This window comes from Aquarana catesbeiana, linkage group LG04, assembly GCF_042186555.1.
Source record: "Aquarana catesbeiana isolate 2022-GZ linkage group LG04, ASM4218655v1, whole genome shotgun sequence".
Taxonomy (NCBI): domain Eukaryota; kingdom Metazoa; phylum Chordata; class Amphibia; order Anura; family Ranidae; genus Aquarana; species Aquarana catesbeiana.
In genome coordinates this window covers 370,812,198-370,828,809 of record NC_133327.1, presented here as the reverse complement: position 1 = coordinate 370,828,809, position 16,612 = coordinate 370,812,198, and the positions used below count along the sequence as shown (strand labels likewise).

At 40.3% G+C, this 16,612-nt stretch overlaps 1 protein-coding gene across 2 annotated transcripts in view; it reads right to left on the bottom strand.

Moving 5' to 3' along the window:
- CDC40 (cell division cycle 40) overlaps positions 1 to 16,612 on the bottom strand; it is a 151,599-nt gene that overhangs the window by 13,090 nt on the left and 121,897 nt on the right. For both annotated transcript variants that reach the window (XM_073627066.1, XM_073627067.1), the window contains exons 9-14: positions 11,459 to 11,504; positions 10,806 to 10,907; positions 8,708 to 8,823; positions 2,326 to 2,459; positions 1,721 to 1,797; positions 22 to 166 (exon numbers count right to left, since the gene is read on the bottom strand). In XM_073627066.1, coding sequence (XP_073483167.1) covers positions 22 to 166; positions 1,721 to 1,797; positions 2,326 to 2,459; positions 8,708 to 8,823; positions 10,806 to 10,907; positions 11,459 to 11,504 — 620 coding nt within the window. The remainder of the gene's footprint in view (positions 1 to 21; positions 167 to 1,720; positions 1,798 to 2,325; positions 2,460 to 8,707; positions 8,824 to 10,805; positions 10,908 to 11,458; positions 11,505 to 16,612) is intronic.

The following is a 16,612-nucleotide window of genomic DNA, read 5'->3' as shown; positions in this document are numbered from 1 at the left end:
CCCCAAAAAATTAACAATTACCTCATGTCTGGTGAAAAGTCTACTTGACAAGCATAGCCTGCAACCATATGACCCTTAAAAATCTTCTTTTTATTCAGCCTGAACCTATTTTGTGCGCCAAATATTAAAATTTGGTTGTCCATCGATTGACATGCCAGCCATTTACCTGTAAATGAATTTGAACAATACAGTAAGACAACCAAACCATAATCATCAATTAGGAAGCAATGCAACAAATTATAAAATAAAAAAGGATCTGCAAGTCAAAAAAACTTACACTAGACTGCAGAACTCAGGTGTGGTTAAATGTGACATTACTGTGTGTAGCATCCTCCTAGAATAGGTGCTGGGATGTAAATATTTAGATTAGTGCAATTTGCTCTTCCGCCTAACAGTGGGGCAAATATATCTTCAGCATTCTGCATAACAGAATGTTAGGACTGCTCATTTCTTTTTGGCTACCCCTTTGTGCTAGTACAGTCAGCCAAGGGTCCAAACTAAAGGGATCACTGGATAGTGAGCCGAAGAGCTTTGTCTACATGTCCTTCACTATAAGAGACTTTGCTCATGCTCTTTATTCCTGCACTGCTACACAGGAGAAGTCTGCCATCTGCTCCCAGCAAGGGACTTCACCTACTACTCAATTCTAGATCAGCTAGAGTCCTCAAGTTGTGCAAAGCTTTGTTCTGGAGTATCCTACTACAAATCCCCTACCCTATCTAAGTTCCTACAAACTAAATCTACAAAAAACACCCCTAGACTGGTATTTGACTACATTGAGACCTGGCTGCAGAAAATACTTTGTGCCTGGCTGCCAGTGAAGAATTGAGGACTGTCTGGGTAATACTCAAGCGGTGCCTATGGTCGTAGCGTTACAAGTGCACGCATTCATATCCTGTGAAAGTGCGAACCCAAAAGTTGCCATTGGAAGAGATCTCCCCATTAAAAGTTCTCCCTTCTATTTCAGTTCTGGTGCCAAAATATTTTAGATTTCCCATTGTTCTATTTCCGTAGCAATGGTCACCAGGACAAATACAGTGGGTGAATCTTGCCAGTGGGGGCACAGACAGCGATTAAAAAAATAAAAAAAACTTGACAGGGGTTTTAACCCTTCTGTACTCTATTAAAAACCAAAACATTTAGCTGTATTTACTGTACATTCCCATTGTTTCTGCTATCTCATTGATGGGTTTGTTTGGTTTTCTCAGGCTTCCAATGCCCTTTTTTACATGCACGACAGCTCATTGGATTCCATATGGAAAGTTCACAGCAACAGCTTCACACTTTAAATCAGTAACAGATCTTTTAACTGCTTATCTCTTATGTTCTCAGTGACTACAGGCACCTGCAGCTTTAACTGCTTCCTGGGCATCCCTTTGCTGAGCTAGTCCACAATCTGACACTTTTAGGTACTGCTAGAACTTGCCTATTTCTTACCACTCCCCCATCTTCCTAATGGCCCATTACAATGATGGGCTGCCTCACTGGACTATATGAATGCCTGGAAAGGGGCAATAAAGCTTCGTCAAAACAATTAATTGCCAAAGTTTTCAGAGCAACCTGGTATTTTGGCCTGCGCATCATACCATCCGGCAGTTCTATTATTATTATTTTTCAAAGTAATAAGGTAGGAGACAAGTCAGTGTATCAGATGTAGCTTGGGGTTTACTAATGTGCCACTTTCCCGGAATCTGTCCACTTTACCTTGAATTATACTTACCATTAGGAGAAAGTGTAACAGCTGGCATAGAGTGCATACTTGGCTCTGCTATGTATTTAAAATCCACAGGGATATCCCTAAAAAAAATAAATAAATAAATAAATGGAATAGTCAAAAGGGGTATACCAAATTCGTAGTTTTATATATTGTATGATCTAACAAGTTGACTTTTGTCATTTTTTTAAATAAACATTTTCATATCTGGCATATTGTCCGGTGTGCCATTCAAAGAAAGGAAATCACTGTAACCTAACCGTAATTAAAAATGCTTAAAATATTGCAGTATTGAAAGCAGCCTTATGTTATTGGAAGCAAAACTGACAAAATTAAGTTGCTGAAGGAACAGAATCCAGCTCTGAAAATGAGCTCAAGCTGTTCCAAGTGTAATTACAGATGCAAATGCACACAACACTGGAATGGCAAAGAAACAAAATCTAGTTTGTGCTAATGAAAAATAAGGACCATATGCTGAAGAAAAGCATATGTTTTGATAGAAAAACAGGTGAAAGTCCCAATGATGATAATAATTAAAAAAAAAACTGCACTGATAAACTATGCAATCATATCTCTTTGGATTTCAGAAATTATTTCACCACGAGACTTACCATTCCCAAACTCTCAAGCTTTTATCATCAGAGGTGCTTACAAAGCGTCTGTTCTCATCCACAAACGTAATGGTGTTGACAGCTCCCAGATGCCTGTCATACTCTTGGACAATTTCTCCAGTCCGAATATCCCACTGGAAATTTAACAGTCATTACATGGACATAGATTAACAAAGTCCTGAGATAAAGCCAACACAAACAAAATACATTTCTTTTTCTGACAAAGAATGTATTTGTAACATACACATGCCTTAAAATAGTTAAATGAATACATTTATACTTTGAAGTAAATACAAATTTTTAAGGATTGTTATAAGAGTTTATCCCCACAAGCTTCTAAATGACACGACACATGAAGCAACACAGCCGTTAGTACACAAACATATATATATTTATATCTAGATCTAGATCTAGTTACATAGTAGGTGAGGTTGAAAAAAGACACAAGTCCAACCCATGTGTGTGATTATATGTCAGTATTACATTGTATATTCCTGTATGTTGCAGTCGTTTGGGTGCTTATCTAATAGTTTTTTGAAACTATTGATGCTCCCCGCTGAGACCACCGCCTGTGGAAGGGAATTCCACATCCTTGCCGCTCTTACAGTAAAGAACCCTCTACGTAGTTTAAGGTTAAACCTCTTTTCTTCTAATTTTAATGAGTGGCCACAGTGTCTTTTGGTAAACTCCCTTCCGTGAAAGAGTTTTAGCCCTATTGTGGGGTCACCAGTATGGTATTTATAAATTGAAATCATATCCTCTCTCAAGGGTCTCTTTTCCAGAGAGAATAAGTTTGGTGCTCGCAACCTTTCCTCATAACTAATGTCCTCCAGACCCTTTATTAGCTTAGTTGCCCTTCTTTGTACTCGCTCCATTTCCAGTACATCCTTCCTGAGGACTGGTGCCCAAAACTGGACAGCATACTCCAGGTGCGGCCGGACCAGAGTCTTGTAGAGCGGGAGAATTATTGTTTTATCTCTGGAGTTGATCCCCTTTTTAATGCATGCCAATGTTCTGCTTGCTTTGTTAGCAGCAGCTTGGCGTTGCATGCCATTGCTGAGCCTATCATCTACTAGGACCCCCAGGTCCTTTTCCATCCTAGATTCCCTCAGAGGTTCTCCCTCCAGTGTATAGATTACATTCATATTTTTGCCACCCAAATGCATTATTTTACATAATTCGCCATGTAGCTGCCCACCCCATTAATTTGTTCAGATCTTTTGGCAAGGTTTCCACATCCTGCAGAGAAGTTATTGCTCTGCTTAGCATCGCCCGCAAATACAGAGAATTTGAACTATTAACCCCATCCTCCAGGTCGTTTATGAACAAATTAAATAGGATTGGTCCCAGCACAGAACCCTGGGGGACCCCACTACCCACCCCTGACCATTCCAAGTACTCCCCATTTATCCCCACCCTCTGAACTTGCCCGCGTAGCCAGTTTTCGATCCATGTACTCACCCTATGGTCCATGCCAACGGACCTTATTTTGTACAGTAAACGTTTATGGGAAACTGTCAATTGCTTTTGCAAAATCCAGATACACCACATCTGCGGGCCTTCCTTTATCTAGATGGCAACTCACTTCCTCATAGAAGGTTAATAGTTTGGTTTGGCAAGAACGATTCTTCATGAATCCATGCTGATTACTGCTAATTATACAGTTTTTGTTACTAAAATCTTGTATATAGTCCCTAATCATCCTCTCCAAGAGCTTGCATACTATTGATGTTAGGCCAACTGGTGTCTAATTCTCAGGGATGTATTTTGGGCCCTTTTTAAATATTGGTGCTACAATGGCTTTTCTCCAATCATCTGGTACCATTCCAGTCAGTAGACTGTCAGTAAAAATTAGGAACAATGGTCTGGCAATTATTTGACTGAGTTCCCTAAGTACCCTCGGATGCAAGCCATCTGGTCCCGGTGATTTATTAATGTTAGGTTTCTCAAGTCTAATTTTAATTCTGTCCTCTGTTAACCATGGAGGTGCTTCCTGTGTTGTGTCATGGGGATAAACACTGCAGTTTTGGTTACTGAAGCCCCCCCGATTCCCTTGTAAAGACTGAGGAGAAGAATAAATTCAATACCTTCGCCATATCCCCATCCTTTGTAACCAGATGTCCTTTCTCATTCTTTATGGGGACAATATGGTCTGTCCTACCTTTTTTACTGTTCACATACTTAAAGAATTTCTTGGGTTTTTTTTTGCTCTCCTCCGCTGTGTCTTTCGTGTTTCTTTGCTGCCCAATTGCACCCTTACATTTCTTGTTGCATTCTTTATAAAGTCTGAATGCTGATGATGATCCCTCAACCTTGTATTTTTTGAAGGCCTTCTCCTTTGCTTTTATATGCATTTTTACATTGGAGTTAAGCCACCCAGGACTTTTGTGCGCTCTTTTAAATGTATTACCCAATGGGATGCATTGGCTAATGCCCTTAAAGCAAACCCATTTCTCCTCCATGTTCTTATTTCCTAAGATTTTATCCCAATTCATGCCTTCTAACAAGGTTCGTAGTTTAGGGAAGTTGGCTCTTTTGAAATTCAGTGTCTTTGTATTCCCCTTATGTTTCCTATTTATGTGATTTATACTGAAGCCAATTGACCTGTGATCACCGTTTCCTAAATTGCCCAGTATTTCCACATCCGTGATCAGGTCTGTATTGTTGGTAATCAGTAGATCCAGTAACGCTTTATTTCTAGTTGGTGAGTCTACCATCTGAACCATGAAATTGTCCTGCAAGACATTTAGGAACTGACGAGCCTTAGACAAATGCGTGGTTCCCTCCGCTCAGTCTATGTCTGGATAGTTTAATTAAAATCCCCCATTATGATAACACTTCCCATCCTTGCTGCTAATCCAACTTGTGATAGGAGATCCATCTCCCCCACCTCCCTCAGGTTAGGGGGCCTATAGCCTACTCCCAGTAATATTTTCCCCTTAGCTTCATCCCTTTGGAGCTCTACCCATAAGGATTCCACTTCCTCCCTAGCCCCCTTAGTGATGTCATCTCTCATATTGTACCTTATTCTTGATCTATAGGCATACTCCTCCCCCTTTTTTAACCTCTCTATCCCTGCGATAAAGGGTATACCCTTGAATGGTTGTCAGCCAATCATGAGAGCTGTTGAACCAGGTCTCTGAAATTCCCACAAAATCCAAATCCTCCTTGTACAACAGTATCTCTAGTTCACCCATCTTGTCCGCCAGGTTCCTGGCATTGGTTAACATGCCACGTAGTTTAGACAGGTCACATACTATCCTTTTATTGGGCATTCCAAGATTGCAACTAGGTATTGTTACTATACTTACCTTGGGTTTTTGTGCTTCAGTCAATTTACCACTAATTCCCCCAATATTACCCTCTGGAAGATGTTCTGCGCTGACTATCTCTACCTCTTGCGCCCCCCACCGTTTAAAAACCCCTAAAGTACCTGAAGGCTTTTTAGGGTGAAGCAGCTGTATATCTGGATTTTACCAGAAGCACAGAAAATCTGACATCCTAGTTCCTGTAGAGTAGACTAAGATGCAGTCATTTCAGTGAAGTCCTATTGTCTTTAGTCCACGTATTTTTTCAAATATGTTTTTTGGAACTCTAAGTGAGGGGGGAGCAAACACGTTTGCTCATCACAAATCAAATCAAATAGTGGCTTTCTGCTTAGAAGGCACAATGTTTGTGGCTTATGGTTGCCATAAATTGTTATATCCTGCCCACTACATGATGCGCAAGCAATTACTGAGCTACTAAGGCTCCATTGAGGAAGGCGAACAAGAGCTTTAAAACAGCTCAGTGGCTAATCACTGCATGAGAAGGCCAATTCTTCCACCTTATTGTCAAAGCAACACATTCTTTTTCCAGTTAATATAGAAATCACTGCTATATATTTAGCTTATAAGCAACCCACTAATGTAATATCTGTAAACAAACAAAAAAAAAACCTCTGCTTCAGTGTGTCCCGGTCCAATTATTCTAATATTGGGTTTTGCCTCTCCCACAGCATAAGGTAAAGTCGGGCTGTAAATCACAGCCCTTCTGTCAAAAAACAGAGAGTGACCCAGAGAGATAGACTCCTGAACTCTGTCCCCCTTCTTTGGTACCCCCAAAAGGCGCAATTTGTGGATCCACTCGACGCTCATGAAGGAGGTCCACAAAGCTGGAAATCAGCGAAGATGTCCCCCCCACCCCAATTATGGGTGAGGGCAGACCTTCATGCTGAAGGAGTCTCGTCTGTGGTACTGGAGAAGCCAGCTCTAGGCTTACCAGACCAAGACTGCTTGGAACCTCCCGAGGAAGACTTGAGAGATCTGTTTCCCTTGTCTGCTGTCCCGGGGGCTCAAAAGAATTTCTTATGGGCTGAGAAAGAAGGCCCACGTTTACGAGGCCCCTTCCCTTTCTTAGACTGTGGCAGGAAAGTAATCTTCCCCCCGTGACACCCTTAACAATGCCATCCAGGGTAGCCCCAAACAGGCGAGTGCCTTGAAAGGGCTGATCAATAAGCACTTTCTTAGAGGCTTGGTCTGTAGATCAGTTCTTAAGCCACAGCACATCTAATCACTACTGCTGAAATGGAAAGTTTGGACAGCAGGGGAGTCGCATCACATACCAACTGCAGCCCTTGGACCAACTGATCCGCCAGATCAACATAAGCAGCGGGAACCTGCTCATTCGCCAGACCTTGGCGCAACCATTTAGTCAGTGTCCGAAACACCAGGGCTGAGGCCAGGATTGGTCGCATTGCCAAACCTGCCATAGTGAACATGCTATTGGCCGAATCTTCAAAAGATGGGGAGTCCTCTACTGGAATCATGGTTGCTTTATTCAACCTGGGAAGAGGAGGGTCGACCACGTGTGGACTGGTAAACTTTTTTACAAGTTTTTCCTCAAAGGGGTAATGTACTGCAAAGTGTTTATGGACCACAAAAAGGTTGCTTTGGTTGCCCCCACTCATAGACAAATTTGTCAAAATAGGGAAGGTAAGGAAACACCTTAGCTGCACAAGGTGCCTTGTGTGTACTTAAAGGGACAGCCATCTCCGTGACCACATCCTCTATATTTAAAGTCTCACGCACTGCAGTAACAAGTGCATCCATCGGCGTTTGCTCCTTTGCTGCTGCAACCATGGAGGAGTCATTGTCACTTTCGGACAGATCAGGAAGCGTGGTATCAAGTCCAGCAGGACGGATCAGTGCGGAAGATGCGACCCCGAGGATCCATGGATAAGGGCGCTTCCTGCAGCACAAAAAAGGTTTTTGCCACTGCTATGGACCTCCCCCTACTAAGGGTGTTTGCTGGTAAACAGAGGGGACCCCAGGGACTCCCCACACCAGACTGGAGAATGCCAGATTGGAGCATGCAGCGTGCCATGTGTTGTAACATGCATCACAAGAGGAAGAGGAGGGGCCCAGAAGCTCTGTAGATCACTTGACCCGTTAGGCCTGTCTCTGCACAGCTCTGCTAGTCTCCAGCATCGTGCCAAACCAAGGGAAAATGGCTGCCGGCCGTGACATCAAAGGGGACAAAATTACCCTTGCACGACTGCAGGTATCGCTCCAGACAGGACCGTCGCCACTGAAGTGGGGACTGTCGGCCAGGGGGACGCTGCGAATCAGACCTGAGCCTGGTAGTATTCGACCCTACGAGACATTTAACTCGTGGTCCAGCTTCCGTGTGTCCATCCGTTGAGGCCATTCCGCGGCCGACCTAGCGCATAGCTGCATTCTGCACGCGCTCGCAAGCTGGACTGGGGACAAAAACAGGATCTAGATTATGTAGCTCGTCACCCAGCCCGGCAGTTGATTGTAGATCTTCCAGGAGATGCATAGAAAAAAAAAAGAAGAAGAAAATTGCTAGGACCAAAAAAATCCCAGCAAGGAGCTTGGTCCTTACTCCTGACTAGAAAAAAAACAAAACACTGAATACCTAGAGCAAGGAGAGGGTTATATACTGACTGAGGATGGCCCATGGTGCTTAGCCAAGTTTTATGTTCTGCCTAGTCCTACTCCTGCAGAGGTGATATAACCCAATAGTCAAGATTAAGGAGGCGCTGTGTCCGTCAATGAACTAAGGAGAAATTTGTTTTTGATAACGGCTATGCAAATATTGTGCGACATAAAAAATTACAACCACCATTTTATTCTCCAGGGTCTCTGCTTTCAGAAAATACATACTGTTTGGTGGTTATAAAGAAGTCTTTAGTAGAAAAGTAAAAATTGCAAATTTTTATATACATATGTGAAAAATTTCAAAATTGCCCTTGTAGGCAAATAGTTAAAATGGGCCCCTTTAATCCAAAAAACAGTGATAGGTAAAGTGAGAAAAAAAAATTACAGAATTTTATTCCCATAGTTCATGTTGTGCTTTTGCCATCAATAGTGATACTTACTTGTACTATTTTCTTATCGGACATTCCAGCCACAAACAAACTCTGTTTATCTTCATCCGGATTGAATTTGACACAGTATGGAACTTTTCGGTTTGTAAACCTGGAAATACACTGACCTACAAAACCAACAGAAAAACATCAATATATTTAAATATACAAAATACCCTGTGTCTGATTACACGGGTTCTCCATTTACTCTGATCCCACTGTGTTTGTGTAAAAAGCTTTAGGATTTGTACAGCAGGCTAAACTGCTTCGACCCTTTCATCAAAAGCAGCACTGAAAACCCAAAGGCAAAGCATTTTAGAGCCTGGACCTGTGTTGAGACCAAAATGGGGCAACAGCTCTGAGTACTCCTAGAACCTCAGAGCATTTGTTTTATATACATGAAACAATCTGCCTGGAAATTGCAACCATCCTGGACACCAACTGGCTCAAACTATTTTCACCATGTGGGTTTGATGAGCAGCAATTGGTATACTATTGGTTTCACTTTACCGTTTTCTTAACTTATGTGACATTTTTGTTGAATGATCTAGAAGCCAAGAGGAAATTCGTTCTACCAGCTAAAAAAGGGAAAAGCCTCTGTGCTGATTACAGCAACAAGATTTGTGTCAGTTGTCTATCACAGGTTAGTAAATAGAAAGGTTTTGTAAGGCACTTTTCATAAATCAGACGCATGGCGTTTAAACACAAAATGTGAACCCACAACTTCCCCTATCAAGTGGGAAACGTATATATCTGTACTTACAAGGTACCCTTAAAGCACATGGCTCTTGCCTCAAGTAGTACAAATCTGGACAGGTCACCAGACTTCTAAAATAAATTGATATATTGGAACAATCCTTATAAACCTGTCCAGGATGACGCGATTCTCCAGAAATCCTATAAAACACATGCAGTTTTTGCACCTACTGGAAGCTACTTTAGCCAAAGTGAAAACTTACTGATTTCTAAAACATTAGGGGCCCCTCTCAACAGCTTATATACCAATTCAATCTATTAGCATGTGACTATTCTGATTTATATACATCTGAAACAAGGTAACAGACTACTTTGGATCACCTGCCAGAAACATCCTCCAATATTGTTAGTACTGCCCTCTCTTCTCTAGATGCCACAGCCATTGAACACCTGGCAACATTTCTCAAGAAATTGAGGCTACCATTTATTTATTGACCTCAGGTAAAAGTACTGGCCCTGACATGCTTATAGATACTTTCTATGAATAGTTTGCCAGAGACATCCAATCCCCTTCTAGAACATGCCAAGATTCACAAGATCCTTCTCTGCCTCCTTTCTGAACATATCAACTTGGCATTAGATTAGATATGAACTATTTCATTATATATTGCAATGCAATAATAGAAAAATAGTGCACTTTAATCATGCTGACACCATATCAACCATGGTGTTGGGATGATGGAACCGCTAACACCAGCCATTCCCCAACAAATCACCCCCCCCCCCCCCCCCCCCGTTTGCCAGAGATCTCTAATCCCCTTCTTGAACATGCAAAGATTCATGGGATCCCTCTCTCAACTTGGCATTAGATTTCCCGAACTGGTGGCAGGCAACAGTGGCAAGTGACACACTCAGGGTTTTTACTGATTCCGCATTATGGCGAGTTGAACCAATTATATATTACAGTGTAATAATAGAAATAGTGCACTTTAATCATCCTGACACTATATCAATCATGGTGTCGGGTTGATGGAAGAGCTAACACCAACCATTCCCCGACAAATCACCCCCCCCCACACACTTTTCCTAGCAATAAAATTGTAACTGGGAAAAAGCAATAAAAAGCTGATGGAGGTTCCAGACTACCTAATAAATAGACTACTCTAATAAACAAGTTTTATTGCTGTTTATTTCCTTTTTGGAAAGATTTCCCCCAACTGCTTGTCCTGTGAAAAAAATGTTATTGATAAAAGAAAATAAGGAAAAATCTCCCGTACAGGGACGGACAACTCCACCAGGCCTACTAATACTTACCACCTTACACTGAAATAAGCGAAAACATCTGAATCGAAACCAACAAGCCTTTAGTACACCGATCTACAGCTTTTAATTTTAATAGTAATGTATATAATACCTGTTTCGGAGTCCCACAGCTTGAGATAGCGATCATAGGCTGCACTTAGGAACTGCGTCCCACTATTGTTGTAACATATGTCCCGAACAGCTTTACTGTGGCCTGCAAAATCGAAAGCAGGTAAAGGGCCTTTATGTCATATCCAGGAACCGGCATATACATGATATATGGAAACGTGTCCCACCCTTCGGGGTCTAAGTTAAATTAAAGGAATCACCTTGTGCTACTAAAAAACTGTATTTTTGTACTCCACAAAATTCTATTTTTGGAGCTCATTGAGAGAGACACAAGAATTCTTAGAACTATTAGACTGTCAGGGTAAACTGCTGTCTGCAGGAATAATGGATACGGAAAACACCACAGCAACAATGGATACAGACAACAAAATAAAACAGTGGGGAGGGACCTATGTCATATAGATAGATAGATAGATAGATAGATAGATAGATAGATAGATAGATAGATAGATAGATAGATTTCCAAAAACATTTTATACGATGGATTATAAAAATCATATCCACTTTCTCAGCTATCAATGGACACTCAGACTGTTGGGACACCAAATAACACAGGCAAAAGAAAAAAAAAACAAAAAACAATCACACCCAGAAAACTTGGGGGGGGGGGGGGGTATTTAAGCATGCATACAATACCTATAAATGTCCGTAAACATCTTCTTTCATTATACACTTCCCAAATCTGTAACAAAATTAAGAAAAGTGATCACAAATGTATCCATTTATCATATAACAGCAAGAAGTAAACTGAAAATTAAATCATGGTTAGACTCTTTGTGACTGCAATCTGCAATAAATATGCAGCAATGTCAAATGTCATAACTGGTACATGTGTCACATATACACTTGATTTGTCTGGAGTAACCGATAATAGGTTTTAATAAACCGAATGTCAGGTTTACATAAAACAAGTAACAGCATGCACAGATACATGGTGTGCAGGTGGCTTGTGGCATTCCAGTACTTGTCCACATCCTCTTACCAGAGGATATGTAAAAAGCCCTGCCAGCCTCAGGGCAAAAACAGGTTTCTTAGGGGACGTGAAATAAATATGTCTGAACACCAGTGCCTGAAGGACAGCGTACATTTGTAGACAAGCACTTAACTTTATGGGTGGAAAAAAGAAGTTAAACATTTAGCAGAAGAAAAAAAAAAAGGACCAATTTGTCATGTGAGAGTAAAAGGCCAACATTAGGATTTTATAGTGATGCAATTTTTGTGCATCAGTATTAGTAGCTAGGGTGACTGTAGCTTCCAGTTTTTTTTTTTGTCAAAGCTTAACTGGACAAGTTGAAGTTAGAAGCTACCATGCACAGCTGCACCAGATTTGGCACTCTCCAGGTTTAGTAAATCAACCCCAGAGTGTACATCACCATCAGTCATTCACAGTACAGAAAGATTACAAGCAAGGCGGGGACACAAGAAAGCTATGGGAGTACATACTGTGAATAGCGGTTCCACTCTCTGGCTACACAGTGTGTAGGGTGTTGTGGAGGTACTAGGCAGTTCACAATATGTTTTTCAATTTTTGCCTAAGTTTTAATACCAAGGAATTTGATTCCAAGTAAACCTGTTTTAAGAGAATGCCGATTTCTACTTTTGGAAATAGCTTCAGTGATTTAAGTGGTTCTAAAGGCCCTTTAAAAAAAAAACAAAAAAAAAAAAAAACACTTGTTATACTTACCTGCTCATTAGTCTCTAATCTCCTCTTCTGGAGTACTCGGCTGGTCCTCTCAGCTCCCTCTGAGTGCCTCCCTTTAGCAAGCTGTGTGCTGAGACACACTCTAAAGCCAAGCTGTGTGCATCCATAGACACACAGCGCAGCTTGGCCACACTCCCCCTCACAGTGTTTGACTGACGGCAGCAGAAGCCAATGAATCACGCTGCTCTCAGTGAGTCCTATGGGAAGAGGGAGCATCGCTGCTGCAGATGGGCACAACACTGGAGAGGACTCAGGTATAGGTTTAGGGAGTGAAATTTGGGGGGGGTGACAGATCCAGATCAAGTAAACAGATCAGCATTTTTTTCTGCAATCTTGACTGCAATTAACATAGTATTGTGGTCTAAAATAAACATTCATCAGTTTGCTGGGATTCCCAGTAAGGTTGCCCACCCCAGAGACAGCAGGCCTCACGAGAGGACAGTTCAAATTAACATGTGCCGCCTTCAGCAGTATATAAAGAGCAATAGTACAACTCACTTGTGCTTCAATTATTGGCTTTCATTTTATAACATAACATTTTTACTTTGGGGGCTCCCAATACTTCCAGGTACAGGGCAGAGCAATGGGCAAATGTGACCCACCCTATGCCAATTCGTACTGGGGTGAAGAGAGGCAGCATATTTTTTTTTGGATATGTAGGTATAAAATCCTATGCGCTACCAATTAATATAAGTAATAGGAAGCAGCTGCTCACAACTCAGCAATGTGTCCCCACATCTAAAATCAAATAGCTTACAAATCTGAAGTGGCACTACGCTTCAAAACTAAAAGAATAAAACTACATAAAAGAATTGCAAACAGTAACATAACATGTGTCTGATCTCTCAAGGTAGATATTGAATAATGTGAATAATAATAATAATAATATATTAGCTACTGATTTTGTACTCAAAGTGCCAGTGCTGCAATGAACTTCTCATCAAGGTGCAAAATAAATGCAAATATAAACAATACTCTTATCACAATCCAACATTAAAATACCCCTACTGGGTATTGTAGCCAAAACACCAGTGCTGCAAATAATGCAAAATTGTGTAAAATAATAAAAATAGATTAACCACTTCAGAACCGGCCATTTTTCTGCGATATGGCACTGCGTTACTTTAACTGACAATTGGGCAATCGAGCAACCCTGTACCCAAATAAAACTTTTTTGCGCGCTATATACAAGAAAAGACCAACAATTTGAATAAAAATATATATATATATATATATATATATATATATATATATATATATATATATATATATATATATATATATAAAAAACTTTCTGCTATAAAACACATCCAATAATTTTTTTTTTTTTTTTTTTAAATACAATTTCTTCATCAATTTAGGCCAATATGTATTCTGCTACATATTTTTGGTAAATATATATATATATATATATATATATATATATATATATATATATATATATCAATAAGCGTATATTGATTGGTTTGCGCAAAAGTTATCACATCTACAAACTATGGGATGTTTTTATGGCATGTTTTAGTAGTTTTTTTGTTTTTTTTACTAGAAATGGCTGTGATCAGCGATTTTTAGAGGGACTTCGACATTGCGGCGGACAAATCGGACACCTGACACTTTTTTGTGAACCAGTGACATTATTACAGTGAACAGTGCTAAAAATATGCACTGTTACTTCACTAATGACACTGGCAGGGAAGGGGTTAACACCAGGGTTTAAGGGTTTCAAAACACAGTAGATAATTTATTATTATTCACGTTATTCGATATGTACCTTGAGAGATCAGACACAGGTAATATTACCGTTTGCAATTCTTTATTTAGTTTTATTATTCTTTTAGTTTTGAAGCATAGAGCCACTTCAAATTTATAAACAATTATTTTTTTTGGATGTTGCCTCTTCTATGTACCTGTACCTTTATTACCTGGAGCAGCGAGCTATTTGTTTATTACCTGCTTAGATTTGAATGCTTTTTATTTACAGTTCACAATGTCATGATACTAAATGAAGATTTCAGTCTTTGATGTTCACATTTTTGTAAAATAAAGAGGACTCTTTTGCCTCAACACTCTTGTAAACTTACTACTGGGAATGATATACTTCATGCCAGCAATGCAAAGCCTGTCCTGATAAAAAGCATCCCCTGCAGCCAATATTGATGTTTTAGATGCAACTGTTTCAAAGGATAACTTTCAAAAATCAGCAGAAACGAGAGACTTTTAGAAAGAGTTATAGCAAGAACACTAAAAAAAAAAAAAAAAAAAAAAAAAAAAAAAAAAAAAAAGCATATAAAAAAGGCACTATACAAGGGATATGGGAGCCTACAAATGTGGCAACTGTAGTTAATATGGGGAGGGATACAGAGGGGAACAACTGTGCTCAACGGAAACCGGTTTGTCCCCCAAACACCAAGAAGACTGCATGACTATAGGCGTAATCTGTGTTAAATGCCAATTCTAAATAGGAGGCCTTTACTATTGAAAAGAAAAACCTACTTTGGCAAATAATTTATGACCATGCTTATTTCATTGTAAATGTGGTTATGATGATCTGAATTGGCAGGCATATGGCTTTAGATCATTACAATCCTTCTTGTAGATTTTTTTTTAACCCCTAATTGGAGCTTGACAATTATTGCAATTATATGGATCTATACTGTACCACTACAGGCAACTATTAAGCCAAGTTTAAATTCCCCAGCTTCAAAATATTTTGATAAAAAAGAAAAAGACTAACTTTTGATATGGTTTTTGGATCTATATTGGATACATTGGACCCCCCCTTTTTTTTTTTAAATAAATAATTCGTGCCAACTTTTTGGGATAATAATATGGTTAAAAAGTGTTTCTAAAATATAAATGTTTTTTTACATTAATGCATGCCTTGCATGAAGATAAAAAAAAAAGAAGGTTAGGCAAAAAGTATCACCCCCTTACCCCCCCCTTTATATTTACCTTAAGCCACACTTAATCCAGCGTTGTGCCAGTCTGTAACAGCCCTCTCCTCTTACTTTCAAGTCTCACAGGCTTTGATGAGGCAGCAGGAGCTGTTGGCTCCCATTGCCATCAGTCAATTCCTGTGATGAGGACGAACCAGGCTTTCTGTGTTAATGGACACAGGCAGTGCGGCTTGGGATTAAGCACGCAGGTGTGCCACAATAGGAAAAACAGATTGCTATGGTGGCACACCAAGAAGAGGAGGAGCCAGGAGCACTAGAAGAAAAGAAAAGGATCAGGGCCGCTCTGTGCAGTTCTATTCTATTCTAAACACACAACTCTGAGTTTACAGTCACTTTAAACAAGGCCTATTCTCTCAGGATCCATACATCTTTGTTCTAAAATCTGTAGTAACAACTACTACCAGCGATACCATGACCTTGATAAATGAGAACTCTCAGAGACAATACTCTGATCTCACTCCTAATGGGAAGACAACATCATTCCCGATAAATAATTCAAGTCAGCCAGTAAACAGAGGAGTCCAAAGTATTTAATGGCATTCACGTTTCATGGACATTTCTCAGAACACTGTTTGAACTAACCAGAAAAAAATAAAATAAATGATTAAAGTAAAGCACAAATATGCTCACACATTAGTATGACGCTAAAAGTATTCTTGGGGTGGCAAAAAAGTTTTAAATGGGACTAAAATAATGTGAACTTTTACCCTAGTTGTTCACACAGTGAGAGGAAGATGCAGGGGACTGTGCTTGAGAGATATGCACACAGCTAAGAACATAAAGGATACTGTATAGGCATCAGGATTTACATAAATGTGTCATCTTTAGGCCAACATCTTATTCCAGGAAGATGCTGACAATGGATGATCTTTAACAAAAGATGCCTTGGGAGGAGAGCGAAAAATGAAGGTATGGTTAGAGGCCGTACTGTGATCTCTGTAAAAGTTGATACTTGTGAGAGCCCATTCACACAGGGACGACTTGTCAGGCGACCTAGTCGCCTGACAAGTCGCCTCCCGTTCTGTGCTATGGAACCGTTCTAAGGGGAGCGACGCAAGTCGCTCCGACTTAGAAAAAGGTTCCTGTACGACTTCGGGGGCGACTTGCAGGTCGCCTCGCTGAGGCGACCTG